Source organism: Neomonachus schauinslandi, chromosome 2 (genome assembly GCF_002201575.2).
Source record: "Neomonachus schauinslandi chromosome 2, ASM220157v2, whole genome shotgun sequence".
Taxonomy (NCBI): domain Eukaryota; kingdom Metazoa; phylum Chordata; class Mammalia; order Carnivora; family Phocidae; genus Neomonachus; species Neomonachus schauinslandi.
This window is the reverse complement of record NC_058404.1, coordinates 197,025,873-197,052,511: the sequence shown is the minus strand read 5'-3', so window position 1 is coordinate 197,052,511 and position 26,639 is coordinate 197,025,873. Positions and strand designations below refer to the sequence as shown.

At 48.9% G+C, this 26,639-nt stretch overlaps 1 protein-coding gene across 2 annotated transcripts in view; it reads right to left on the bottom strand.

Moving 5' to 3' along the window:
* Positions 1 to 26,639, bottom strand: part of SLC2A9 (solute carrier family 2 member 9) — a 189,664-nt gene that overhangs the window by 145,612 nt on the left and 17,413 nt on the right. For both annotated transcript variants that reach the window (XM_021677593.2, XM_021677592.1), the window contains one exon: positions 8,817 to 8,977. In XM_021677593.2, the coding sequence (XP_021533268.1) occupies positions 8,817 to 8,977 (161 nt within the window). The remainder of the gene's footprint in view (positions 1 to 8,816; positions 8,978 to 26,639) is intronic.

Sequence of the window (26,639 nt, the reverse complement as noted above, 5' to 3'; positions counted from 1 at the left end):
GGAAGATTCTAAGGAGAGGGATGGGATGACCCTGACTGACATCTCACATTAACAAGACCATGCAGTCTTCTATGTTGACCATGGGCTGTAGAAGTAAGAGTGGAAACAGGGAGACCTGCTGGGAAGATACGGCAATGGATCATGCAAGTACTGATGACAATTAGGACCAGGATGGTAGCAGTGGAGGTAGTGAGACCTGGTCAGATCCTGGTGTGTTCTGAGGACAGCTGATGGGTGTTACTGATGGACTGGACAGAGGTGGAGAGAAAGAGGAACCAAGGATGCCACCAAGTGCTTTGGCCTGAGCTCCTGCACTGGATGCGATGGTGTATTTTGTGCTATGCAGAGAATGTTAAAATCACGTTCTGGTCTGACTTGAAATATTTGCAAACAGGGCTGCACACCCTCTAAGCAAGTTCATCATATTAATATATTCCTTCCCAAAATAACCCCCAGCCTGACAGTGTCCCAGCAAGGATGGAAACCTTACTTGCAAATAATTTGCAAAGTTGACTCACTGGGGGTCAGACGTGGGGATTTTCATGATTTTTTTTCCATTTTTCCCAGGGGATGAATATGGCAACAGAAACAAGGGAGACCAGGGCCATGCCATTTCTGAGCACAGAGCTCCAGCAACCCCTGAGAACCCTACCTGGGACACCTGACTCATTGTGCTGAGCTTTTCCGTAGTGCAGAATCTTCCTGTGCAGCCCAGAAGATCATCAGCTCCCAGCAGAAGGGGTCAAATATGAGGAAGAGTGACAAGGTGATGAAGAGAATGGAGAGCAGGTCACCTGAGAAATGGCCAAAGGGACTCAGCACACTGAGCCTGGACAAGAGAAGGCTCAGGGAAAATGCGAGAGCTTCCACTATGTCATGCTTTAGCTCAATGCACAGGACCAAGCGGTAGAAACACAGGGAATATTTCAGTTTAGATTTAGAAAGTACTTTTGTAAAGGCCTAGTGGAATGGGGAACCTCTGGAGATACGGCGGCCACCACCGACCCTTCCAACAATTCTTTAGCCTAGCTCGGCCTATAAACCAAGATCATACCTTGTTTCCCCCAATCCTCACACCTTCCTCATGTCCGTCCATTCCTGCTTACCCAGCCTGAATTCCATGATCCGTCATTTTAAACAGCCATACACCCTCAACTCCTTGACCCACTGACCCGCTTGCCTTCATTACATGTGTTTGGCAAACCCCAACCCTGGTTAGATCTTGACCTCCCTCACCCACGCACCACAGAGCTCAGCTTGGCTGGAGAAAAACCCACAACTATGTTGACCGGTGTCACTTGAAATTCATGAGCCCCGATCTCAAGGGGGCTTTCGGGACCCTTAGCAGCCATTCTGTGGTTCCCTGGTTTGTTCAGTCTCCTGCTCTCCCACAGGACTATTTTGCACATCTTCTCTCTCTCCAAATCCCCTATCCTCCTCCTCAGCTGATGACGCTGCTTTCTACACCACTGAGAAAGCAGAAGCAATCCAGAGAGGATGTCGCGTGTTCCCTCCACATGTATTGACCTCCCTGCCTCTGTGCGTACACCGTCTTCCCTCGTGTTCCTATGGATGTACTGTTCCCGCTCCCATCGGAGGCTGACCCCTCCAATTACTGACCAGTTCCCCTGTCCCTCTCATCTGTACAAGAACTGCATCAGCAAGTTTCATCTCGTGCTCCTGACTACCAATCATTCCCCCTCTGCTGGAACATCTCATCAACGCACTGCTGTAGCTCCCAACCTAAAAGGAAACTACACTCATCTAGACTCATAATACTGTTCCTCCTTCCCCCCAAAAAACCCTATTCCTCCCAGGGGCTTCCCTACCTCAAAACAAAACAAAAACAAAAACAAGACAAAACAACAACAACAACAACAACACACCGTAATCCTTGCAGATACTCAGGCCCAAAATGTTAGCATTATTTTTTATTTCTCTCCCTCACTCCCCACATATCATACATAAGTAAGGCCTGTTTTCTCTACTTCCAAAATATGTCCCAAACGCATAAAATTCTCACTGCCTCTCACTGTGTCTTGTTACAAACCTGGTGCAAACCAAATCACCTCACCTGGATGACTGCATGATGCTCCTAACCAGCCTCCCCAGATGCACTGATAACAGCAAGACTTTCAAACAAGTCAGGCCCACTCTTAAAACACTCCAGTAACTTCCCATCTTACTCAGAGTAAAATGCCCCACAAGGCCCTCTGGATCCAATCTCAGTGACTCCTTCAGCTTCATTTTCTACTCATGGACTTGGCCCCAGCCACACTAACATCCTATCTTATCTCCAAAGAAGCTGAGCCTGTTCAGTCCCCAGGATCTTTGCACTTGCTGCTCCCTCTGCTGGGCGAGCTGTGACCCCAGGGACTTTATTCCCTTTGTTCACCCCTGAGTGCTTGGCACATAGCAAGTGCTCGATAAATATTTGTTGGGAAAATAAATGCATGAGTGAATGAAAGTATGCAAGCAGGAGAAAAGTGGCCACCTTGGGAAGTTATAGTAGAAAAACCCTCAAGCATCAAGCATCCCTCCATCCGTCCTTCCATCTATCCAACAAACGTCTATTGCTTGCCTAGGGTGTACAAGCTTTGGTGTCATGTGGGCTCATATATACACATGGTTCCTGCATCAAGGAGTTCCCCTTGCAGGGAAAAGACAGAAATGTAATTGTAATTAAGTGGTAACAGCACAAAACGCTAAGTGATGTGACAGAGGGAAAGAGAAAGTCCTATGTGAGCCCAGAGGAGGCCAGTATTTGGTTCTAACAGATGAGGGGTGGGCAGTGTGTGGCAGGAGTGACTATTTGTTGACTTTTAACTGTTATCTCCGGTTCATGCATCTGTAATGCCAAATGGGTCATGTCCATAATCAGACAAACAGATGGTGTACAGAAACAGTGTGTGCCAAAGTCGCTGAGCGTTCGGGCTTGGCTGACTCTCTGTTTCAGACTTTGGAACGCTGCCTTCCTGAAGTCCACTTCCGCCACGCCCAGTCTTTCTCCTTATCGTCTGCCTTGAACCCCAGGACAGCTTCCTTCTCGCAGAGTCCTTGCCACCCTCACAGGGCATGGCCAGGCTCCAAGGCTGACAGGATGGAGGTGGCGTATCAGGAGTCCCAGCGGGTACCTCTCTGTCCCTCAGCTCTCCCCCTCATCCCTGTGCATGTGGCTGCTCAAGGCTCCTGGTTGGCCCTTCTCCTGAAGACTGCCCACCCAGGAAGATGATTCCCCTCCTCCAGAGCAGCCTGCAGCCACTGACTGGATAGAGGTGGGAGGAGAATGTGGTCCCAGACGGGACAGCTCCTGGGTATGACTCATGCTCCAGACCCCTGTAGGCCAGCCAAGGCCTGACTGGATCTGAGAGCACAGCCTGGCTTGACTCTCTGCCCCTTTTCTCTCTTCTGCTTCCATCAGCTTCAAGGGAACTCCTGAAGAGCCCTCCCTCAGCAAAACACGTGCATCCCAAGCCCCCTTGCAGGCTGCTTCTGGGGAACTTGCTTTCCTAAGACAATTCCAGCCTGAAAGAGGAGATGGTCGGCAACCAGTGAATGTATGAAATTGTGTGCCAATTCCTCTCTTGAAACCCTAACCCCCAACGTGACTGTATTTGGAAATTGGGCATTCAAGGAAGTAATTATGGTTAAATGAGGTCCTAAGGGCGGGGCCCTAATCTGATGGGACTGGGGTCCTTGTAAGAAGAAAAACAGACAGCAGGCGTGCTCTCGCATAGGGAAAAAGACCGTGTGAGAAGAGAGCAACCTGCAAGCCAAAGAGAATGGACTCAGGAGCAACCAACCCCGCTGCCATCTTGATCTTGGACTTGCAGCCTCCCCAGCTGTGAGAGAAGAAATTTCTGTTGTTCAAGCCTAGTACGTGCTTGCCATGTACATTGCAGGCTCCCCCAGCAGGCACCTAGAGAGCTAATGTTCATTCCCACATCTATAAGGTAAAGACACATTTAAAAATACTGAGGTAGAAAAAGAGGAGAAAAATAACACTTTTGAGAACCTGCTATTGGCCTAGCATGATGTATAGGAGGCTGGTTGTTACTTCTTGTTCAATACCCATCATCCTTCTTCTGACGGGAGTCCCCTGGATTTCCTCCAAGAAACATTCCCGCCCTCACTCTGTGTGGGGGCTCGAGGTGGTCACATCCCCACCCCACTGTGGCTCTGGGACTGGGCACATGATACAGTAATTTTAAGTTAAATTTAGACTGTTATTTGCCAGGATTTCTCAGCCTGGGAACTATTAATATTTGGGGCCAGAAAATTCTTTGTGGTGGGGCCTGTCCTGTGCATTGCAGGATGTTTAGCAGCCTCCTTGGCCTCTACTGGATGCTGGTAGCACCCTCTAGCTGTGACAACCAGAAACGCCTCCAGATATTGTCCCCTGCTGGGGCAAAATTGCCCCTGGTTGAGAAGCTCCAAGGGTATGCAACCTCACACAAGTAAATGAGATTCAGGCCTGGGACTTTACTAGGACTACTGTTAGGAGAAGTCTGTGCTGGGGATACTGAGCAGGAACAGTGTCACCCTGGGGCCATCTTGCCCTCACCAGGGAGAGAGCCCCTGTGCCCAAAGCCAACACAGAGCAAGGCAGAGCTGAGAGAGAGCGAAAACAGACAGGTGAAGTCAGCTGAGTTATACTCCAGTTACGTGAACCAATTAGTTCTGTCTGGGCCTGAGCCAGTTTGGTTTGGGTTCCTGTCACAGGTGTGAGTGACATGACACATTTTGTAAACAGTATCTGCTGCCACCCCCACAGCCGGTCCCTTAGGCGGGCTTGCTTACTGGAGCTTTACAGATTTAAAACTGCCTCTTCTTGTATCTCTACTCCCCATCCCCCCATCCACAGTGCTTCCGGTCGCCATGATGACGCCATGATGACGTGCAGAGTGAATTGTTCATGGCTAGGCAGCGGGCTCGGGCTCCGCCGTTTGTTGCTGAGGCCCAAGTGCCAGTCACAGTGCCTGGCTCCCAGTCGGTGTTCAAAAGTATCTCCTGCATGGGCGAATGTGGTTATGCAGCTTGCTCAAGAATATGCCTGAGGATCTGATTTCAAAGCCCGAGTGAGTTTCCCCTCTGGTTATTTGCTCTGCTCTGCTCTGCTCTAGAGGGAAAAACTAGATCCAATGCTAAGTGTAAGGAGGCCAACTTCAGTGCGACTAGAAGAACATATTCACAACTGGCTCTGTGAGTGATGGGCTGATGCACCTCAGAAAGAGCTCATGAGGATGGGGACAAAGATGATAATGACACCAGCCAGCACTGAGATGTGCACTTTATATCCACCATCTCATTTCATCTTCATGACAACCCTCAGATGGGCCATTGCTTTATCTTCATTTTGCCACTAACTAAGCCAAGCTTGGAGAACTTGAGTAACTCATACGTGGCCCCATGCGCTGTAAGCGTCAAGGATCCTCTACCCAGCATCCATGCACATTGTCACCATCCTGTCTCATGAGGGAAGAAGGGCTCTGTCACTAGAGCCATGTAAGCAGGGGACAGATGACTCCAAAAGAGGAGAGGATTCAAACAGAATTCTCCAAGCCAGAGACTCCGGGAGACAAGGAACTTGCACCCCAGATAATGGGGGTGACTCATCTCCAGAGACCATTCCTGGCCCCTCATGTTCCCCTGTCCTCACCCCTCTCCCAAATCACAGACCAGTTCAATATGTTCTTTTTTTTTTTTTTTTAAAGATTTTATTTATTTATTTGAGAGAGAGAATGAGAGAGAGAGCATGAGAGGGGGGAGGGTCAGAGAGAGAAGCAGACTCCCTGCTGAGCAGGGGGCCCAATGCGGGACTCGATCCCGGGACTCCAGGACCATGACCTGAGCCGAAGGCAGTCGCTTAACCGACTGAGCCACCCAGGCGCCCGAGTTCAATATGTTCTAACAAGGATCAGCCCCCTGCTGGACCTGCTGGTGACCAGGCCCACCTGACTCTGAGGACCCCAACTCCACCCAAATTTCCCCCCACCAGTCACATGTTTGAGCCCCTTCCGTCGGACCCCATCCCAACCTTGCACATTAAGCCCGGCCTCTTCTTTTTCCCCCAACCCCCCCCTGAGAGACAAACAATGAGGCATCAAGAAGCAGTTTCAATAAATACCATGTGATAGGAAAATCACAGGCTCTGGTCAAACAGGCCAGATCTGAATCTCAGGTCAACCTCATTCTTTGTCACCTTGGCAAGTTGCTAGGCCTCTCTCAGGGCCTCAGATGCATCGCCTGTAGAACAGGGACAATAACACAGAGTTGCAGAAGTAAAGGAGGTATGGAATGCCAAGCACTGGTATGTAGCAGGGAGTGAATAAATGGTAGTGGACTTCTTTGGGTTTTGCTCCTTTTCCTCCCAACAGAGTTACTATTCAAGCCAAGACTTCATCTCAGTTCAACTTTTATTCCTGTAATGATGAAAAAAAGGAACTGTCAGCTGCCCAGGGCATAAGGACCAACACCTTTTGATAGAATCCTCTCCAGCCTAGAACTCCTCCTTCACTTAGAAAATCACTTTCTTTGAAACATATTGTCTCTTTCCCATTCCTTCTGGGTTTTTTTTTTTTGCACCATGCTGTTGAGAGTTGCAAAGCCACTTTCGTTGCCTTCATTTTACATCAGGGAGAAGTGTCGGATGAGAGGTGACAGGGCAAAGTCCCACATCACACACCTGGCAAACTGGGGCATCAGGACTTGCTGGGCCACAGCATCCTGACCCCGACTACTGTGGCTGTCCCTGTACCATCCAGTTGGGTTTAGAGCCTCCTTAGGGGGCAGCCTGGGGCTATAAGTGCCATGGCCAGATACAAGGCAGGTGTATGTGACAGGCCATAAATCCAGGGGCCAGGGGTGACTATATCTAACTAGAATAGACCAGAGGACTGGGGTCAGAAACTGGCTTGGGCCAGGGGTTTAGCAACAGTGCTTCACAGACCCTGGTCAGTGAGGCCAATCTGGGGGCCAGATAGTCACTTCCCTGTGGTCAAACAGTCACGGATTTTATAGTACCATTGCCAGCAGATCCCTACTCACGATCTGCTTGGCATAGTGGAAGGGGCATCGTGCTGTGGAGTTGGGTCCAACCTGAGCTCAGGCACCATTTAAGCTTTCAACTCCATCCCCCATCCAAGACCCCAGGGAGTAGAGAAAATGAAAGAAGACCGTGTGTGTGCGTACCTGGAACGTTGCGGGACCTCAGGAAATGGCAGCCCTCACCCCACTATGCAACAGCTGTACTTCTCTGGAGTGCGGAGTTCCCATGTGTTACCTACCACCTAGAAGTGGCTTAGGGTCAAGGAAGATGTCAGCACCTCCCCTGCCTCACTGGGGTACCACATGAGCATGACATGCATGTTTTCAGGGTGGCTCCCTGCCCCAGCCTTGTGAAAGCCTGCTCTGAAACACCATCAGTTCTAACTTGCTCCTTGCTGGGGATGTGAGGCCGAGGGTAAAGTGAGGAGTGACACCTTTTTAAATAGTGCTTCTGTAGCCCCAAGGAGTGGAAAGATTTTCTGGGGTCTGTTGAATCTCCTCGCCAGTTCAGGTCAATGCAATATGGAGAGCTGGTAAGCACTTGCTATGTATGGGTGTCAGGAGGGTGAGGAGGAGGGCGGTAAGCCATTCGGTAAATAAGAGAGTAGCTTCGGGGCACCTGGGTGGCTCAGTTGTTAAGCGTCTGCCTTCGGCTCAGGTCGTGATCCCAGGGTCCTGGGATCGAGCCCCACATCGGGCTCCCTGCTCAGCGGGAAGCCTGCCTCTCCCTCTCCCACTCCCCCTGCTTGTGTTCCCTCTCTCGCTATGTCTCTCTCTGCCAAATAAATAAATAAAATCTTTAAAAAAAAAAAAAAGAGAGAGAGTAGCTTCTATTTAGTGAGTTCCTGTTAACGGGCTCTTCTCCTTCCACTCATTTTCTCTGGTCCCTGTAACATTTCCTGCAGGGCACTTTACAGAGGAAGAAATTGAGCTTCAAATACATTAAAGGACTTGACCAAAGGCACACGACTGGAGAGTGGAAGACTCATGAGTCAAGTTCAGACATGAATGCTGCAGAGACTCTATTTTTCCCCTAACACCTCAATATCCCCCAAGAAATTACAAGTGAAGAAACAGAGAAAAATGTATGGGCAAATGTACTGATAATCAATCTGATCTCAGAGAAGTCTTCAGGACAGAAATAAGCGAGAAATGAAGCTCAGGAGGTAAAGTGGATCTGACTGCAGAGGACCCGGATGGGAAATTTCAATGTGAAGTGTTTGACACTCACTGCAGCTGTATTTGTAAAACAAAAGATCTGAAACAACCCCAATGTCTATCCATGGGAGACTGGTTTAGTAAGTTATCATTCAGTCATATAATGAAACGCCATCCTATGAGGACTTATCTGGGACAATCGCTAAGACACTGTGCTGACTCTTCTCCATCTGCTCCTGCAGCCAGATCCATCTCCTCCCTCCCTGTCCTGCTCTGAGCACTGGGAGCTGTTCCTCCTGGGCGGTGGGAGGAGAAAGAAGGCAGGCTATTTCTCCCCTCCTCCCTCCCTGTTTGGACAATAGGCGCTGACATAGCCCAGTCCACATAGCCCTCCACAACCTCAGCTCCTGCTTGTCAGCCCACTGTCCATGGTCTTCATTTCTTCCCTGGCCTCGCGTGCCTCATCTCCTCCCCTTGCTCTTCTGGTACTAAAACATCCCTAGCTGGAATGTCTAAATGGAATTCTGTTGCCTTCTGGGATCTTGACTATGATATCAACATATTGTGAACATCACAGAGAGGATCCCCAAGCAGAGACAACCCCCACTAACCTCCCAAGAACTTTTCCGATCAGCTTCACCATTAAAGTCCCCACGAGTCCACCAATGGCGAATATGGACACCGTCACAGACCAGAGCAGAGTCAGAGTATCCGGGTCTATTGTATGCCCGTGTCTTCTTTCCCATGATTCATTGTAGAAGGACTTGATGTACTGAAAGCAAACAACAAACCATGTTATTCCATCCTGCTGCTTGAAACTAGCCAGTAGGTAAACAAAAACAGCTTTTATAGAGCATTTTCTGCACACTAGGCATTTTGCTAAGTTCTTTATTTCATTGAGCTTTATTTCACTGAACCCTTCTAACAAATTTTGTGGATGGGCCCTAGTTTTGCTTCATTTTGCAGATAGGGAAACTGAAGCTCAGAGAAACAAAGTGACTTGCTCATTAAGTGGCAAACCTGGAAGTCAAACTCAGATCTGACCCCAAACCTAGGGTAACCATTTATACCCAGGCTTCTCTAACTCTGGTGCACAGCAGAACCAATTGGGAAATGTGTTAAAAATGCACACACCCAATGTAACAGAAAGTCTTTCCCACCTTGAGACAGGCAAAGATACACCATAAAACAAAAACATAATGCTCATTTGGTTTTCATCAACACTAAAGTGTTCTATTTTTCAAAGGACGCCTTGAAAAATGAAAAGACAAGCCACAGACTGAGATAACACATTTGCAACACATATACTATAAAGGACTTATATCCACAATACATAAAGAATTCTAACAAATCAATAAGACAAACAACCCAATTAAATGAGCAATGGACTTGAACAGACTCCAAAGAAAATTCAAATGACAAGTAAGTTAATGACATGATGCTCAATGTCATTAGTCAACAGGCAAATGCAAATTGAAACCATAACAAGATACCATTTTGCACTGTCTAGATCCCCATTGTTGTCACTTCTGATTTGGTGGGTTTGGGATGGTGACTGGGTGATTCTGATGTGCACCAAGGACTGGGGTCATGGCACTAAGCTCCTCAAGGGAGTTCCATCCCCAAGATGCTCATAGTTATCCACTGATACTGGACATGGGCCCACAAACATTTCCAGAGCTAGCATATGACACTGCAGAATAAGCATGGGTTCCAAGTGCACAGACCTGAGCCTGAATTCCAGCCCAGCAACAACGTGCTAATGATTTAAACCAGGTGGACCTTTGCTTCCTCATCTGCAAAATGCGAATGATGACACTGATGTCTCAGGGCTGTTGTGAGGGTCACGCTAGAGTTTGGAGCAGTGCCCAGTGCTTGGGTGAGGCTCACACAATCCCCAGGAGGATAAAAACTAACAGGTATGGTAAGACCAAGTAGTGATCAGCAGTGTACTCTCATGCACTGTCTTTAATGTATACAACCGTCTTGGAAAGCAGTTTGGCATCATCTAGTAAAGTTGAAGATGCCCCAAACCTACAGCCCAGCAAATCCATTTCTAGAAAATTCCTCTAAAAAACTTTTTTTCTACCTGCCCTAGGACATATTTACCCAAAATTCCATGTAGTATTGCTTACAACAGCCCCAAATGGGAAACAACCCAGATGCCCACCCACAATAGAATAGATAAATTGTGGAATAGTCATCATATGAAACACTAGAATCACAAACATGAATGAATTATAGCAACATGCAAACACACTTATAAAATCTCACACACAAAATAGCATTGAAAAAAATAAGGCAGAAACAAAAGAATACATATAGTATAATGCCATATATAAATTCAAAAACATGCAAATATAAATGTTTTGGGGGAATTACAAATAGATTGTAAAACTACAAAGGAAAACAAAGAATTATTGCAAATGTCAGGTCAGTGGTCACTTCTGGGGGTGGGTGGAAGAAAAGATCTGGCTGGGGCACCTGACAGGATCCTCTATTCTTAATCTTCTTATTCTTAGCTGGGTGCTAGATTTATAATCGTTCTTTAAACTCTGTGTGTGTTTGTGTATGCAGTGCATATGTATGTATCTTATATATTCTTTTTAAGTATAATACATTCCACCAATCTAAGACTTTTTTTTTTTTAATGGTGGGGAAGTATTCCAGGCAGAGGGAAAAGCGTGTGCCATGATGGCATGGCAGAAGAAAGCTTACAGTGTCCACAGAATTGAAAGCAGGCCAGTGTAGATGGGACAAGCAAGGGAAGAAGGGGCTGCATGGAGTTGGAGGGGCAGGAAAGGGAGGTCACATGGGGCCTTGGAAGTCATGGTAATGCATTTGCCTGTTACTTGGACTTTTTTGGGGAGGGGCTGGAGGGGGAAACTACTGGAGGGTTTTAAGCAAGGGGAGCACATGGTGTGGTTTACATTTTTAGAAGACTGCTCTGGCTTCAGAGTGGCAAGAGAACCAAAAGCAAGCTTAGCAAGGAACCTGGCACCGTGTTGGGAGGCACAACAACAGTCCAAAGATCTCGGTGGCCTGGACCAAGCAGTGAAAGTAGCGAGAAGGGGATGGATCCGAGATATGTTTCGAGAGTAGGATGGACAAGATTAACTGGGGGACTGGCTCCAAATCTGGGGAGGGAGGGTGTTGGAGATGGCTAAGAGAAGACTGCCAGGTCATTCTTTGGCTCCATAACTATCTGGTTCGCAGCATGGAGTGAGGCCAGAATATATTATCAACGACTACAGCTATTCTGAAAGATGATGAAGTTTCCACACCTTAATGCACATGACACTCATCATCCACTGATTCATTCAACAAGCATGACCTGAGTACTGGGACCTGAGCTGGACACAGAGACAAACCAAACATGGCCCCCAGACCTCAGAGATCATCCAGCCCACGGGAGGGGATAATGCATTTTACCACTTAAGGATGCTCTTGGCTGCACGTAACAAGTTATCTAAACTCAAAACAGCCAAGCAACAAGGACCCTTATTAGCTTACACAAGTGCAAACTCACAGGAGTGCTGAGCTTCAAAACTGTTGATCTGGTGGCTCAGTACCACGGCCAAGAATCCAGGTGTTTCCCTTGGCCTCACTCTGCTCTCCACAGTTTTGACCTCGTCCAAAGACTGCATCCACCCACAAGTACAGGATGACTTCTAGAAACCCTTTTGGCCACATGCTTTCCCATTCAGGTGTGACTGGAGAGAGTAATCCTATCCTCTCAAGGGCCTCTTGATGCTAAGATCTTTCCAAAAGCCTACAGCAATCCTCTCTTTATATCCTACTGGCCCTGGTTGGGGCAGAGGTCCCTCACTAAGCCAATCATTAAAGAATGGGATAGGACATGTCACCTGGACCTCTGGCCCTGAATTCCATTTCTTTATCTTCTCTTCACCTTACTAAATGTGCCACCATTCTCTAATTGCTCAGTCAAAACATGTGAATTCATCCTTAATGCTGCCCTTGATCCCTACCCCTCAACTAAGCCATCCTGACTTATCCCTGTATTATCGGTTGAATTATGACCCCCACCCCCAAATTCACATGCTGAAGTCTTAACTCCCAGTATCTCAACATGGGACCTTACTTGGAAATAGGGTCATTGCAGATATAATGAATGAAGATGGGGTCATATTGGAGTAGGGTAGGATCCTACCCCAATCTGCTTTGTGTCCTTATAAAAAGGGGAAATTTGGACACAGGGCATTTTTATGGGCTGAACTGTGTCCCCCCTCAAAATTCATAGGCTGAATCCTAACCCACAATGCCTCAGAATGTGAGGTGTTTGGAGACGGGGTTTTACAGAGGTAGTGAAGTTAAAATGAGGTCATTAGGGTGGACCTGGTCCAAAATGACTAGCATCCTTATAGAGAGGGGGGACGTGGACACAGAGGCATGTGTAAAGGGAAGACGATGTGAAGAGGCACAGGGTGGAGACGGCCACCTGCAAGCCAAGTAGGGGGCCCTAGAACAGAACCGTCCCTCACAGGCCCTGGAAGGAACTGACCTGCCAGCACCCTGATCTCACACCTCTCGTGTCCAGGGCTGGGGGAGAATAAACTCCTGTTGTTACCTTGTTTGGGCAGCCCCAGCAGACTGACACACTGCCTTATCTCCAAAATACTTGTCACCATTTAGACCACCCAAGCCGGTCCGGGCCACCACCCCGCTCGCGGGGCCACCATAGCTGCTGCCCGCTCAGCTCACCAAGGAGCCGCGTGCTGGCAGTGGCTGGACGTCAGTGCAGACCCTTAGTGTCCATGTACTCTGTGGCCGCCTGTCACCCTTCGGCTGCCCGGCATCAGGAGCCCCCTTCCCATCTGGGGGAGCTTCCCGCCCCACAGTCCTCGCAGGACACACAATCCACTCCTCACTGCGCACGCAGACTCCGGCTCTTCCGGCATCCCCTGCAGCTAGCGAGCGGCCATGTGATGCAGGCTCAACCAATCAGAGGCCTGGACTCCGTGGGAGGCGGGGCCCTGCGGGAGGCGGGGCTGGCGCTCCTTCTACAACCGAGGGAGCGCCTGGGGACTGGGTTTGCGGCCCGCCGCAGCGGGGGACCGCGGTGTCCTGGGCCGACCAAGCACTAGCCGGCAATGGCAGCTCCTGGGCGTGAGGTGGGGCGTCACCCAGGCTGCAGAGCTTCTGGGCCCGGCTCACCAGCCTTGCCAACAGTCCTGCGAACTGCTCCCTATTTTGTCAACAACTCTTTTAGCTTCAATCAGACAAAATTGCTGTTGTTGTTTCCAACTGCTGAAATTACCAAAACACGGAAATTATCCTATTTCAGCCTCACGGCAACCCTGGTGGCAGAAAGCCTCATTGACAGATGAGGGAGCTGAGAGTTGCCAGCTTGCCCACAGTCACGGTCACGTGGCTGACAGGTGGAGGAGGGGAGGGTTGTGTGAGGTCGGCCTCACATCTGCGCACTCAAGGACAACTCCACTATCCGGGCTCCTAACTTCACAGTCAAGGTTGCAATGTTAAGCAGCCAAGTACAATGGTGCATTTATTGATTAAAAGTAAGTATCAATTAAATCTTTATTATGGTGTAGACACTCTGCCGGGCCCTGAAATATACGGGCGACAACCAAGGGGCACAGAACATAGTGGGAGGAAGAATGTGATGAACTGCCAAGCGGGGGGCTGGAGGGGCCTCAGGAAGGCAGGGGTACAGAACCCCTAGGGAGACAGTGAGCATTCACAGGGTCAAGACCCTCGGAGAAGCTGGTGTAAGGAATGAGTACCCAGGACTAGACAGAGACCTCTCCTACTGCCCAACAAGCAGGAGCCTCCCCTCTGCTCCCCCCTCCCACGCATAGAAGGTCATTCTTGGATGTGACCTGGTCTCTACTGAAATCCCACACTGATCCAAGCAATGGCAGCCACCTCGTGAGGAGCCTTGCTAACACCCACTCTAGACAGCCTCTTAGCATTACACCTGCAGCAGTGACCAGTGTCCTAGAATCGATTTGCAGAAACTGGAAGGATGCTGTTGGGGAGGAAATTTTCTCTTTCTTTCTGGCGTTCAGGAGCCTGCTGGGAAAGGGGAGAGCTTTCATATCACACACTCCTAGGTGTTGCTTTGGGCATCCCCGCAGAGATTTTGTATCTCAGTTTGGGGAAGCTGGAGGATGGACGGAAGTCCCTGCAAAGAGCTGGAGAAGGCTGGAAGACTTGCAGCAAAGCCCATGCCCCCTGCACAGACACATTTCTCAAATGTCCTGAAAGCTGGTTTCAAAGTGATGGCTTTAGTGACTAAATGTTTGTCTTCTCCAGGGATGAATACAGCAAAGGCCTAGATGAAAGGCAGCCTGAAGGCTTATGTGATAGAAGCCAGGTGCTGAGGGCTGTTCTGCTAATCCATTACACAAACACTCATCAAGTTGAGGTCTGTGGACCTGATACATATGAACGCTGACTTGTACTGCATAGGACAGAACAGGTGCATTAGTAAGCGTTTGTGTTTTAAATTGAGCTTCTGCTATGTGTCAGTCACCATGTAATGATAAAAATATGTAACCCACACATATTTACAACATGCCATGCACTATGCTGAGAACTGGACGCATAGGAACCCATTCCACCCCCTCCACAACGCTATGAGACAGGTCTTGTTTTTGACTTCTCTTTGGTCAGATAAGGAACCTTAGTGATGCAGGCATAGGGGCTTTTCCCAAGGTCACGCCATCGGCATGTGGGAGGGTCAGGACTCAAACCCAGGTCCTTGGACTCCAGAGCTCATCTCTTAATCACTGCTCTATTCCAGCTCAGTATGGAAAAGACAAAGGTGATCATATCAGTACCTCTGTTGCACAATGGAAGACTGGACTGGGGAGAAGAGGGGACATAGAATGAATACCGGTTGACTGCTAAGTACATATCAGACATCTATATACCTCATCTTGTTTAACCCTTGCAGCCATCCTGTGACGTTTCATTAAGAACAGAAAACTCTGGAGTTGAGAAATGCATCTGAAAGCCATACAGAATATAGCGGAATACAGAGCTGCTGCCCCCTGCCCCCCACCGCACCCCTGTTCACAATGTCTGGGCTCTCCTCCTCTTCCTGGCCACACTGCCAGGTCACATTTCTCAGTGCCTTGCATCTGGGTGCGGTCACATGGCTACTTCTCACCAAAGGAGTATGAGCAGAAGTGATGTGTGTCGCCTCCACCGAGGTATTGAGAGTTTGTGTGCCTTCTCTTCACTCACTCACTCACTCCCTTTCCTTATAGTCTGATCATTTACAGAATAACCAGCAGAGGCCTCCGAAGCCCTAAGGAATGGTGGAGCCACTCAACGGAAGGGGCCTGGGTCCCTGAATGACTTCATGGAGCAGAGTGCTGCCTACCTGCTCTCGATGGTGGCCTGGCTGAGACATGAACTCTCACTGTGTGAGGCCACTGAGATTTAGGGGTTGCTTGTTAGAGCAGCTACTCTACCCGAAGACAACCCCCTGACTCCAAAGCCCATGCCATGACGATTACTGTACCATAAGTCTTTGAGAAAGAGGAAAGATTTCAGCAGAGTCGTAAAGAGTGAGTAGGAGACATGAGCCTTCAGCTAGAGTTTTCCTTTTATGTTTTGGGAAACTTGTAAGACTCCATTGGAAAAAAGTATTCTGCAATGAAATATAGTTTTAAGCTTACTTGCTAGCTAATCTCTAGGCCCAATTTGGGCCTATTCCTGGATTCCACATTGCACTTTTCCATTGGATCTCTTTCCAAAAGGCCCATTCTTGTCTTTCTCTGTGGCTCTACACCCCTGTTTCCTAACCACCAGGGGCCCAGGTTCCCATCCTGTCTTCTAGATACAAGTGTTGCAGGCCCTGCCTTCAAGGAGCTTCCAGTCTAGTAGAGACAACAGTAGAGTAAATGCACAGTTATAATATGGAGTGGAAGGAAGCACGGTGATGGCAGGAAGGAAGCTGAGAAAGACCGTGGACACCAGGCCACGCCATGCTCGCCACATCAGGTAAGCAAGAAGGGCAGGTGGGGGTGGGCTTGGGTTAGACAGTGGTCAACAGAGGAAAAAGAATCCTCAAAGGCCCAGAAACTGGTCATATCATAACTGGCCTTGACTCTCAGCCTGAAGAGTCCACACATAATCGTGTGGGCACCAGGAGCAGTTGGAGGATCTGAGCATGCCATCAGGAATCTGGGCTTTAGAACATTTCCTGTAGATGCAGTGTGGGGGTTGTTTCAGTAAGTTTAGACTGGAGGCCTGGAAGAACCTGCAGCTGGCAAGGGATAGTGAGTCAAAGAGAATTCTTTCGTGAACTCATCCAGGGGTATTTATATTATGGCGAGTACTGACTTAAGCCTAAGCTGCAAAGAAATAAATAAGAGGTTACATGGTTACAGCTAAGGAGACTGCTCGAAGAGCACCACTGAGTCCTCTGTGATGTCCAGCAAGTGGCTCTGCCTCTAAGGGCAGCCTTCTAAGTGGTGAAGGGCCCTGGAATCCACTTGACCCAGCTTTGTCACCTCTCCGCTGGGCAATCTTGAGTAAGTGACTTAACCGCTCTGTGCCGCAGATTCCTGATCTGTTAAATCCTTTTCCTCCTTAAAGAGTTCCCATGACGATTTAACTCAAGAATGAATACAAAGCACAGAGCTAGGTCCACACGAAGCACACAATACAAATCAGAAGTTGCGGTGGCTGTTGGTAGTGTTGAGACCATTATTTCTTATTTTTTTTTTAAAGATTTTATTTATTTATTTGAGAGAGAGAGAATGAGAGACAGAGAGCATGAGAGGGAGGAGGGTCAGAGGGAGAAGCAGACTCCCTGCCGAGCAGGGAGCCCGATGCGGGACTCGATCCCGGGACTCCAGGATCATGACCTGAGCCGAAGGCAGTCGTTTAACCAACTGAGCCACCCAGGTGCCCCAAGACCATTATTTCTGATCTGTAAAATAAATGGCCTGGATTTGTTTAGTTCTCCGGCCTATGAATCCCATGAATAATTAACCACCAGCTCTCCAGCCAACAACTGAGAGGCCAAGCTTCTGGCAACAAATTGAAAGCACACAATTCCCAGCCAGGAAGACCAGCTTAGAACACCTCCAAATGACAGCAGGAAATTGCCAGACAATGGGAGGCAAATTACCTTGTAGCCTGCTTTACAATATTAATGTTCCTTATGGATTCACACAGAGCCTGTCATGAATTCATCTAAAAATATTCTCAGGAGGGCTATACAAATACACATAATTATATCGCACATTTTGCGTTGCCTTATCGAGCAGGCCAATGCCCATAACTCTTTCGGGGACTTGTAAGGGCAGTCCACACCACTGAACACACTGGCAGAGTCAGGAAAACCGTATGGAAGTCCTTACCAAAGTGCCCACTGCCAAACCAGGCTCCTTGAAGTAAGAACAACACAAGGACAAAATTCCACAAGCCCAGCAGTGCCACCTGAAGTCACCTGACTAGCAGAGGTAAGGTCTCCCGTGTAGAAAAAGTGAATGTATCCAGCCTGAGACTGCTCTCCTCTGAAGGGTCTGTGGGCAAGGTTGGCCCTAGGCTGGTGTCAGGAACTTGGATTTCAGGAGGGTTCCCACCATTCCCAGAACTGATAACAGTGGCTCACAAACCCAGACTATGGGCAGGGTCTGGTTTATGCTAAACACCTGCTTTGTTTCTGGAAGTCAGAGGCTGTGCACAGGCCCAGTGGAAGGTGCCTTGGAGACCAGGCCCTAATAAAAACCCTGAACTCAGTGTCTGATGAGCTTCTGCAGTGGACAACATTCCACATGTGTTGACATACTCGTTGCTGGAGGATTAATGAAGTGACTTCACTGGGTGAGGACTCTGGAAGCTCGCTCTTGGCTTCCTCTGGACTTTGTCCCGTGTACCTTTTTCCTTTTGCTGATTTGGCTTTCAATTCCTTCCCTGGAGTAAACCCCAGCCCTGGGTGGAGAGGAGTGAGTCCTGACAGGCTGAGTCCTCCTAGTGAATTATCAAACCCAGAAGTGGTCCTGGGGACCTGACACAGCTCCCAGCCCCAAGGACAACATCCAGGTCCCATTCGGACTCGGCCTGATGATTACTCTGCACGTTTGTGGTGGGGTTTTTCTTGCCACTGTGAGAGTCTCCTGGAGGAGTTCAGCAAACTGACTGGGTGAGAAAGAGGCCTCTGTACTTGAGACACTGGAGTATATTCTACTCCCACAGCTGGCTTCCAGAATGAAAACTGAACCCGATGAAAGAGGACGCATCAATTGCAAGCAATAGTCAGGCAAGTAAGACTTCCAGAGCTTTCTGGGTTCTCCTGCCAACCACTTTTGCAATGGCAGAGGCGGGGATCCTTTGAATTTAATTATATAGGAAATGAAGAAGGAAAGTTTCATTTTCTATCTGGCCCCCGGCAGGAGCAGGAGAATGCATACACTCCCAAATATCTTTCTAATTCAAGGAAAATTAATCCTGGGCCTCTCTCTTGCTAGAATGTTCTTTTGAAAGATTGCATAGCTGTGTTTGCAGCGGGGACAGTGCATTCACACGGACATGTCTGTCATTTACTCTGAAATAACACTTCCCACTCCTTTCTGTAGGTCCTCTGGTTGCCCGGAATAAAAATGATGGGAGTTTTCATGACTGTTCAAATTGCTTATAGCTTCTAAAAATCAGTCTTGAGGCATCGGCGGCTTTCATAGGGCATCTGATCCGATCCAAGTTCAGGGTGATGGTTTTGAGCACCGCTTCTGGAATGATTTATTTATAGAAAAGGAATAAAACCCCCAGCCTACAGATGGGGCCACCGGAAGGATTAAACGAAGGCATGTAGCCCCTAGCATGATGTCCGGCACGCAGTAGGCACTTAGTAAATCTCAGTGCCTCTCTCCGATGGGTGGGAAACAATGTTTCTAGTTTTACTAGTTGGGTTTGTTCACACCAGCAGGCCCAACTCTGACACGCTCGTCCAAGTTTTCCCGAACGCATGCCTTGCTGGGCTAACCCATCCTCTGTACCCTCCATCTGGCTGCAGAAGGCACTGCCCCCAGCCCTCAACACAGAGCTTCTGCAAGCCCCGATGGGGCCGTGGTCCCTTCTCTATTAGGCTCAACAAAGGCATTTCCCCCAGAGAAGCTTTACGAAGCGGGGAAAACTCTGAACCAAAGCTGCAGGCTTCTGAACTCCAATCAGCTGGGGTCCTGAGGGGATGGAACAGGCCCCGTGGCACCCACAGTCTAGAACACACAGACACCAATACGTCCAGGCCTGGAAAGGTCCCTCCTCCTATCAGCCAGCAGCTCTGCCAGCCCTGATTCAACCCAAACCAAACCATGACTCACAACTCCCAATTTAAACAATGCAGCTGCAACGAGACTGCCTTTGATTTTTAAATCTCAAGGTCTTTCTCTTTTGTTTTTTTTTTATTTTTTCTTTCTTCTCTCTCTTTCTCTCTTTCCCCCCCCCCCCCCCCCACCTTGTCTCAGTTGTGATCTAAGCCACACAGGCTTCTATTAGCAAAAGCAAACAGCACAAATTTAATGATTTAATAATAAAACTGCTATGAATCACTTTCTGTATTTCTCATTTGTACAGCAACCCACATTGCAGACACTGAGCTAATAATCCCATTGCACAAATGAAGGGGCCTGAAGGAGGGAGACTGAGCTGGCCCGAGGCTGCCTGCTCATGGGTGCTAGCCTGTGTCTGAAGAAGAGAGTCACAACCTCAGCCCCGCCCAGAGGCCATTTTTAAGCCTTTTTCTAAATCTATTCTCTTTTCCAAAGAGCATCCAAATCTGCTGTTTTATATCTTTTTTTTTTTTTGGCTTAATATTTGTATTGTAAGCATTTTTCCATGTTCTTGAAAATCCCCCATCGCCAGGATCTCGGATAATGTATTCCGTGGCATGATGTGGCTGTCCTATCTTCCAAATATGGGTCTCTGTTTGTTCCCAGTTTCCCTCCAGTCTCATTCCATGCTTAAATTAACCAGAGATACCTGCTGCATCAAAATAATGGCCAGGTGTTCCTGTAATGACAAGATGCACGGGTTTCTCCTGTAACCTCAGCAGCCTCCTGCCAAGAGGCCGAGCCCTGCTGCACCTCCCTGTCAGCCCGTCCGGCGCCGATGTCTCTGAGGCCATCCACACTCCTCGCGCCCCGCCAGGTTCCCCAGAGCAGGCCTGGGGCCATACGGAGGCGTCCTGCCCTGTGTCTCTGCTTCCCTCACGGTACTGGGGCTCTCAGAACAGTCACTAAAACAGCCACATGGGATTACTTGAAAGGACCAGCACTCTCTTCTGGGTTCCCGGACCGGCATCTAACATTTGCAGCTAATTGGGGCAGCTCTGCTCTTGTAGAGAGAATGATTTGATTCTTTGTCCCGACTTGTTTACCTGCCCTTAGAGGAGAGGGAAAGGATGAAATACACCATTTCTTGCTGGGAACTCACGGGGAGTCAAATTAAGCATTCTGCTGAAGCCCTGGGCTTAAATACAGGAGCCCCCCTCCCATCCACCGGGCATGCATTCCAAGATGCCCAGTGGATGCCTGCAATCACAGATAGTATTGAACCCTAGATCTACTATGTTTTTTCTTACATCTATGTACCCATACCTATGATGAAGTTTAATTTCTAAATCAGGCACGGTAAGAGATTAACAATAACAATAACGAAGTAGAACAATTATAACAATACACGGTAATGAAAGTTATGTGAATGCAGCCTCACTCTCATGATGCCTTGCTGTATTTAGTAGTACTGTAATACTGTTCTTGCATTTCTTTTTCTTGTGACAATGTGAGATGATAAAATGCCTGGGTGGGGAGATGAGGTGTGGTGAGCGACAGGGGCACCGTGACGTAGCGTCAGCCCCTCCTGACCTTCGAAGATAAGTCAGGAGGAAGATCATCTGCGTCCAGGACACAGCTGATCGAGGGCAACTGACACCACAGAAAGTGGACCCACGGATTGGGGGGAAGGGACTACTGTACTGACACCAGGGGGGACAAACTCTGTCTTCTGTCCCAAGAGAAGACCAAACATCACCAACTCAGAAATCAATGGAACAGTGAGTAGTTCGTTATAAAAGCCAAACCATTCACTGTTAACTTTTGTTGGATCCTGGTTTTGTTTCAATTAAGTCCTAATGGACAAGGTGTGGGAGTGGGGTAGTAAGTTAGAGCCCGAAGTTCTCAGTTTTCATTCTTCCTTTCTCACTCCTGCCTGCTCTCATTCACTAGTTCATTTGACAAACGTCTTTGAGCATTTTCATGTTGAAAACATACATATGTACGATATACATCACATGTATACAGTTGGATAATTAAGAATTTGGCTGGCCTTTGGCCCTGTGCTTGGAAAATAGCCTCTAAACCCTTGGGATTTCCTGAGTGATAGGAGTGTCTTTGTTATTCATGGTGGGCCTGATCAGCCGCCACCTGGAAATTTATGCAAATAAGATAATTCAGGTGAGGGGCTGACCCCACTGGAAAGACCAACCAGGTAATCAGAGGCCTGGGGCTTCATACCAGGTGACATTAGCCCTACCTCCAAGAAGGGAAGGGGGCCTGGGGATTGACTCAATCAGTCATGCCTACGTAAGGAAACCCCGGTAATAAGTCTGGACACAGAGGCTTGGGTGAGCATCCGTGGGGGACAGTACTCTGTGCGTACTGTTATACATCCATCCACTGGGAGGCTCATGCATCCTACCTCTGCAGAGAAAAGACCAGAAGCTTCGTGTTTCAAACCCCCAGACCTCACCCTATGTGTCTCTTCTTTTGGCAGATTCTGATTTGTATCTTTTTTGCTATAATAAAACCATAATAAAACTGTAGTTGTTACAGCTTTTCTGAGTGCTGTGCACTGTTCTAGCAACTTATCAGAACTGAGAGAGTAGTGGGAACTCCCCAGTTTGCAGGAAGTATGGGGTGGCCTTGGGATCCCCGAGCTTATAGCTGGTGTCTGGCATGAGGGCAGTCTTTAGAGAACTGTGCTCTTAACTTCGGACTTGGCCTACCTCGGGTAGTCAGCATCTGAAGTCATCCACAAACCTTTGCACCAGGAGCTCCCCTGGGCAATGGGGAAAGACAAGGACCAGGATCATGTGGAATGACACTTGTAGAATCCTGTCTGCTGTGCTTTTGCTAATCCTCCAAGCACTTGCCTGAACTATAGGCCAGGAATGAGCAAATGGGTGCCCGGTGTTCATTTTCCATCCTTGGAATCAGCCCTTAAGTGTCCCTCCTGCCCACCTTCCTGTCTGTTCTCCCAGCCCCAGCAGTCCCTGTGTGCTTTCTCATTTCCATTGTCACCCATGGTTCCATCCAACACACTCATTTAGTTCAACGTTGGTCCTTCTTGGTGACTCTTCTTAATGTCCACTGCAGTGGTCATCCTGCTCGAGGTTGGCCACTCTCTCAGGCCCCTTGCATGTGCCTGTGGGCCAGCAGGATGAGCCCTCCAGTTTGGTTACACCTGATGCCCCTCTGGGTTGGCTATACCCGAGCCCCTCCCCTTTGGTTCCACCCTCATCTTTGTGGGAACTCTTGGGCTCTGGATTGTCCACTCAGGCTCAAACCTTGTATTTCTTTAGAATACTGCTTCCAGAATCTTCCTGTAGGTTCTCCAGACAATACCCATGAGCAAGAGGAATTTTGACTCATGCTCTGGGTTGACACATCACCTCACCCAAGACACATCAACTCTGCCTTCCCAAGTATGGGCACCCACCTTGGCGCCCAACAACAACCCCAGGAACCCAGAAACTCCCATCCTGCCTCCGACACCCCCATCCAGCCTTCAGTGGCCTCTCAGGTGGGAGCCAGGCACCGGGCACCCTCAGGCATCAAGGGGAAATCTCCCACCACAACTCTGGCAGCCCCAGACTACCGTAGTGGTACTAATGAAGCAGACCTCAGGCAAGCAGTATTCTCCTGCTAAAGGTCAAGGCTTAAAATGGCACCAATCTGAGGCCATTCACCAGGTTTCAGGTTGGCATCTTTAGCTTGCATGTATGACTGCTTGAAAATTTCAGGCATCATGTTACTTTTGATTTGTGTGTAAATTAGCCCTGGATTATGTGCAGTCTTTTACAAAAACATTGGAATGGTTTAGATAGATAGATAGATGATAGATAGATGATAGATAGATAGATAGATACATAGATACATAGATACATAGATGATAGATGATAGAAAGACAGATAAGCAGATTGATGGAAGACAGGTAAGATAGATAGGAGACAGATAAGTAGAAAAAAAGAAAAGTAGATTGATGGATGGATGGATAGATGGATAGATATGGACAGATACAACTATGCCAATTAGAATTAGTCATTGGAAAGAGAAAAGACAAAGGCTTAGACATGTAGCAATAAATGGACACAAGAAAAGAATATTAAGAAACATAACATCTGGGCGCCTGGGTGGCTCAGTTGGTTAAGCGACTGCCTTCGGCTCAGGTCATGATCCTGGAGTCCCTGGATCGAGTCCCGCATCGGGCTCCCTGCTCGGCGGGGAGCCTGCTTCTCCCTCTGACCCTCCCCCCTCTCATGTGCTCTCTCTCTCTCATTCTCTCTGTCTCAAATAAATAAATAAAATCTTTAAAAAAAAAAAAAAAAAGAAACATAACATCTGTGGGAAAACTCACCACTCATGGGTTAATTGTTCATAAAGCCAGCCAGCTCTCCGAGGTCCTAATGACCCCAGCATCTACAGTGCCTGGTGTTCATTTCTTTCCTAGAACCTTGAGCACAGAGCTTAGCAAACAATGGCCCAGTTGGCTACATCTGGCCCGCTGCCTGTTTCGGTAAATAAAGTTTTATTGGAACACAGCCTCACCATTCATTTATTTATTGTCTCACGCTGCTTTCTCACTGCACCGACAGAACTGTGTAGTTGGGACAAAGACCTTGTAGCCTGCTAAGCCAAAAGTCTGCACAAGCTCCAGCAGATCAGCTTGGTGGAGCAGAAAGAAGATAAAGCTGAGAAGCAGACAGACCTGAGTTCACGTCCCCGTCTGTGTGAATGGGGCCAAGGGGGCACTAGAATTTTTACACAGGACAGTTGGCAATTTGGTTGAGGGTGAGGGTGCCTGCCAGATGGTTCTCTGCCATCTTGTACCTATGCCATCTGGGGGAAGAAAGAACTGAGGAACCTTCTGGAATGTCTTCAAGGGCTAGGCCTCAAGTGGCTTATATTCACTTCTGCTCATATTGTCCAAAGCTGGCCAAGGACCCTCATGGATGCATAAGGCCCCTGGGTGTTCTCTTCCAAATGGGGCATGGACAGGATGTACAGGATGTACATTCATCGAGAGTGACTGTCTTGAAGGGAAACCAATGGAAATTTGGGGAGTGGGGGGGGTTAAAGGGCCTCCCAACCTACCCCAGGAACTTGGACACATTAACCTCCCTGGGACTCAGGTTCCTCATCTATGAAACGGGGTTAGTTATGGCGCCCTCGCAGGATTATAACGAGAATGAAACTGGATGCTCTGCAAACTGTCCCTAACATGGACAGGCATAGTCAGTTCTCAGAGGTGGGAATCATTTCCATTATCAGATATCAGATATCAGAACTAGAAAGTTCCCAAATATCTGGAGAGAGAGAGAAGCACCGAGCATTTGTGCGGCTGTGGCTGGGCAGCGGCCAGAGCCAATGTCTGCTACCATGTGCATTATTCAAGTCGTGAAATTCTGCCTTACCTGGTGGTACACAGCCATGGCCTGCAGGCCCTCTGTGCTCCCCTTGACCACCACCTGCACCCCAATTATCCCACCACTGAGGAGGCAAAGCTGGTTGGCAGGGGCCTCGGGGCCCTGTGTCATTGCTAAGCCAGCGTCCCTTCATGTGGGTCAGTGTCCCCACTGTGACTTATTTTCATCAGCAGCCCCCCTTGGCAGCCTCTGTCTGCCATCTCTGTGGGCAGACACCCCCACCCCCAATATCTGCATCTCATGCAAACAGGGATCACTTCCTTCTTCCACAATGCCAGAGCCCTGACGAAGATTGGCTCCCACACAAAAAATACCCCTAGGCGTGGGCCCTTCCCACTTGCATTAAATCACACACCCTGGGGTCTCTCTCATCCTGGGCTCTTGGACCCTGGGGCTGCCTGCTCACCCCTCCCCAGGCCCACTGCAAAGGGCAGAGAGTGTCAAGTGATCCCTGGACATGGGCTGCGCTCCTCCACCAGGCCTCCTTTGTTCCAACAGCCACTCATTAGGGGTTTGTCACCAGCCCCCTGCAGCAGTGCCGTTTGCAGGGGCTTGCGGTGTTTCCCAACCCGGGATGGCCTCCCAGGCTGAGCCCCCTCAGCCCTGCTCTGGGGCCCAAAGGCTGGGCAGGGCTAGCATGTATTCCTGTTCTGGCCCCTGCAACCCAGCTTGGGCTGGCCCTGGTCCCCTTCCCGGCCTCCTCCCCATCCACTCCTGAGAGCCTGCTGTCCAGCCCCCCAGCTCGTCACCATTCCCAGAAAGCCCTGTACTCTCCCTCAAGCCGTGGCAGGGCCCCCTGCCCTCCCCAGATAGAATAACGTCCTTCTCTGGCCCTGAGTTCATATCTCTGTGCAGCACATCTTGTCACTGCTGCTGGTCTTGAGAACAAGGACATGTGTCCTTTCGTCTTGCCACCCCCAAGCCCTAACGACATAATACAAGCAAGGTAAACACTCAGCATGGGTGCAGGGGCATTTACTGCCTATCTACCCTCTCTGCATTTGAGTAGCAACATGATGGAGACATGAAATGTGAGGTAGGACCTGTGACGGAGCACAAAAGGGGATTCCTGACCCCAAGGCCCCATGGGAATGGGGAGGAGAGGGCTTGGGGGCTGGCCTGGCCAATACGAAAGGAGTCCTTCACTTCTCTTCTGGTTCACGCTGGTCGGGGATAGAGCCCCCTTCGAGGACAGCCCCTAGGAAGTAGGGGTCAAGGGCAGGATTCAGGTATTCATAGGTCCCTAGTGGTGATACCATCCCAATACCATCAGAACTGGTCTCCGAAACTCCAGAGTTGCCATAAGTAAAGCCCACACAGCCATTCAGGCGGCGGGTGTCACAGGTAAACAGCCCACTGGGCTCGTTGTGGGTCCTCTTGGCCTTCCCCATAAGCATCCTTTGCCTTAGTTTACCATCCCGAGGCTCCCCCATTGCTGGACTTCTGGGGACTGGCAATGGTGGACAGTGAAGGGGTCAAAATGGCATGGGTCTAGGATTCAGATAGATTTGAGTGCAATCACAGCTCTGCCATATCCTAGCTGTGTGACCTTGATCAAGTTGCTTAAACTCTAAACCTCTGGTTCCTCATCCATGACGTGGGTATGACACATCAATAACTAAGTGCTATGGACTGAATGGTGATCTCCCCAAATTCATATGTTGAAGCTCTATCCCACAGTGTGAATGTATCTGGAGCTGGAGCTTTGGGGAGGTGGTTAGGATTGGAGGACGTC